The 2961-nt window shown below is 46.6% G+C and overlaps 1 protein-coding gene across 2 annotated transcripts in view; it reads right to left on the bottom strand.

The window, feature by feature from the left end:
- LOC107565407 (solute carrier family 35 member E2) overlaps nt 1-2593 on the bottom strand; it is a 10564-nt gene extending 7971 nt beyond the window's left edge. Inside the window, exons 1-2 of one of the 2 annotated variants that reach the window (XM_016250640.1) lie at nt 2141-2593; nt 709-1085 (exon numbers count right to left, since the gene is read on the bottom strand). In XM_016250640.1, the coding sequence (XP_016106126.1) occupies nt 709-988 (280 nt within the window). In that variant the 5' untranslated portion in view covers nt 989-1085; nt 2141-2593. The remainder of the gene's footprint in view (nt 1-708; nt 1086-2140) is intronic. The other variant, XM_016250639.1, reaches the window with a different exon arrangement.
- Between the last annotated feature and the right edge of the window lie 368 nt (nt 2594-2961).

Here is a 2961-nt window from a genome sequence, read left to right as displayed (position 1 = left end):
CTCTGAGGTGAATGGGTGCCGTCAGAATGAGAGTCCAAACAGCTGATAAAAACATCACAATAATCCACAGCACTCCAGTCCATCAGTTAACATCTGGAGAAGACCAAAGCTGAAACTAATCCAGCATTAAGATGTTTTTAACTGAAATACGAGTCTATAATTCATAATAGCGCTTCCTCCAGTGAGAAAGTACATCTCCTGTGGTCTCCACCCAAATTTATAATGGATTATGGACTCAATGTATTTGAGTTAAAATCGTCTTAATGCTGGATTTGTCTCAGCTTTTGTCTTCTCCAGATGTTCACTGATGGACTGGAGTGCTGTGGATTATTGTGATGTTTTTTATCAGCTGTTTGGACTCTCATTCTGACGGCCCCCATTCACTGCAGAGCATCCATTGCTGAGACACTGATGCAATGCTACATTTCTACAAATCTGATGAAGAAACAAACTCATCCTGATCTCTGATGATGGCCTGAGAGTGAGCACATTCTCAGCAGATTGTCATTTTCGGGTGAACTATTCCTTTAAAGCAGGCAAAGGCTAATAAACGGGTTAATCTCACTAAAATATATTATGTCACATCTCACGCAGAAGCCGAATGCACTTGCATGTCGTTGTTTGCAAAGACTGTGGTTTATTGCACTAATCTTGTTTGAGAATCAGTGTTACCAAACATCGATTGTTGCGTAAGACGTGGAAACGCACCCAGCATGCTGGGCTCTCCCTCCAGCAGAGACAGTATGTACTTGTTGAGGAAGAGCGTGCAGAAGCTGAAGAAGTACCAGAGCACCAGGTAGGTCAGAGCCCTGGAGCTCCAGACGCCGGCGTCGGCCTCGATCACCGTGGTCTCGGTGATGGTGATCTTCAGCACCGACTCCCCCGGCGTGCTCTCGCTGCGGGCCAGCAGCACTCGCTCCGACCGCGGCCTGAAGCTGCTGAAGGAGGGCCAGAGCGAGGGCTTCCCCGAGCGCCCGATGCCGCTCATGCTGCAGGAAGACGAACTCCAGCAGTAACAAAGCAATGAGCGTGCGGAGACTTCACATACTACAGCAAACAGCAGGGGCACACGGAACGAGAGTCGCCTGCGAACACAGCAAAACACAAGCACTCATGCAACAAGACCTCTAACTCAAGGCCAGGTCAGCAGACTCTGAAATACCTCAGGAGACAGGCTTTCTGCAAGACCAAGCAGAGGATCAAATCAATACAAATACCTTCTCGACATCGGAAGTCTTGCATTAGTAACGCAAGTTTTAAAATGCATCTCCCAACAGACCTTTTACAAAACGAAGCTTAAGGCTCGACTAGCTCGGATTCAAGCATTTGAATATGGAAATATCTTTTACAGTACTTCTGATCACACCGTCCATAGACTCTTAGATCAAGATACGTTTCATCGAGAAGCAAAACGACATGCGCCTCGTTTCCTGAGAAAAGTTTATGATTAAAACAAGAACAAACGGGGGAACAGGTGTTCATTTCTCATTGACAGACATTTGTTCTTGTTTTAAGCGTGAGCATTTTTTTGTTGGTTTAGTTTCTCGGAAAACTTCATTTTGCATCTTTGTAAATGCCTCTTGACTTCAGGATGTTTAGATGTGTATATTGTAAAAAAAACAAATGCAGGGGGCATTGCATGACTTTATGACTGTAAGACTCTCTGCTCTGATTGAAGAGCTTTCTGAGACCTGCAGAAAGCCCGAGATTTAGTGAGGTTTAACAGGTGCACTCACACAAAAGCCAGAGCTGGCTATGAGCACACAGACTAGTAAAGCTGGCACTGTGTGTTTACACAGAGACCGGCTCGTATCTGAAGGACTAGCTTTACTGAGGCCGTTCCGCAGCTACTGTCCGCCTCTGTCAGATATTAGCCACCTAGCTGACACTTGTGCTAATGACTTCTCAACAGGCACGCGGGGCTTACTTCTTGAGGATTTATGAACTGGTATATCGAAGAATATGGCCGCAGTGCTGCTCTATTGACTTGTTTGTCTAGCGTGTTTGTTTATTTGGCCTTTTGGTGATTTAAATGGCCATATTCTGTTAATGTTATTATCTCTGCAACACAATGAATTAGAAAGCCATCTAGAGCAGTCAGTAGAGACTAGAATACACGATATGATAGCGTTTAACGAACAATATAACACTCAACCCAGCGTGTTCCTCCGAGCCGCGGCGACGGGACACACTTCATCAGCTCTCCGGCGACTGCTTCACAGGGTTTGGCGGAGCCCGAGGACAAAGTGCAGCCGAGATCATGAGGCGTCCGTGTGTGGCTCCAGCGGCTCTGCTCGGTGCTCGTCTCTCTGCTGATGTGTGTTTGCGCGGATCATCCGGGGCACACGCTGCGCAGCTCTGCTCTTCCGCTTTCACCGGCCGCCTGCGCAACTGCAGCGCAGCTCTCACTCGGATCGCGACAACCTGCGGAAGCTTAAAAACACACGAGAGGCGCGTCCCGAACAAATCGCGTACTTATGCACTGTTGACGGGTTGTTGTATAAACGGTGCGAGTAGTGCGTACACACTGAAATTTCCAAAATGAAAAGTGCACTTTAAATACCCGGATGATGCACTTAAATAACCGGAAAAGTGTGGAATGTTTTGGACACTCAACTGTCGCAGCTTTAATTGCGTAGTGAGTGTGTCTGTGTGTGTGAGAGAGAGAAAGTGTGTGTGAGTGTGTGTGTGAGTCTGCTGGAGATTCAGAGCATCCCTTCAAACCTTCAGTGTGTCAGAGCTGTAGTGCTATTGCTCTCTTACAGCTCAGTTGAGTGTCTGATCATATTCCTTAGGAGAAATACAACCAGACAAATGCATGCAGAGAGTGAAGTGAGTGTGGATAGCAGCTCAAATAATTTGGTTGAGCCATGTCGGAGTCTCTGAGGGCAAATCTGAGCAGAAATACTAGAAGAGACGTTATTTGCTGGAGGTGATTCTTGGCAGCTTGTTTTATTTGTG

The sequence above is a fragment of the Sinocyclocheilus grahami genome, unplaced genomic scaffold (assembly GCF_001515645.1).
Source record: "Sinocyclocheilus grahami isolate Dianchi unplaced genomic scaffold, SAMN03320097.WGS_v1.1 scaffold1000.1, whole genome shotgun sequence".
In the NCBI taxonomy this organism is placed as follows: domain Eukaryota; kingdom Metazoa; phylum Chordata; class Actinopteri; order Cypriniformes; family Cyprinidae; genus Sinocyclocheilus; species Sinocyclocheilus grahami.
The sequence above is the reverse complement of the archived record's forward strand: the minus strand, read 5'-3'. Positions and strand labels throughout refer to the sequence as shown.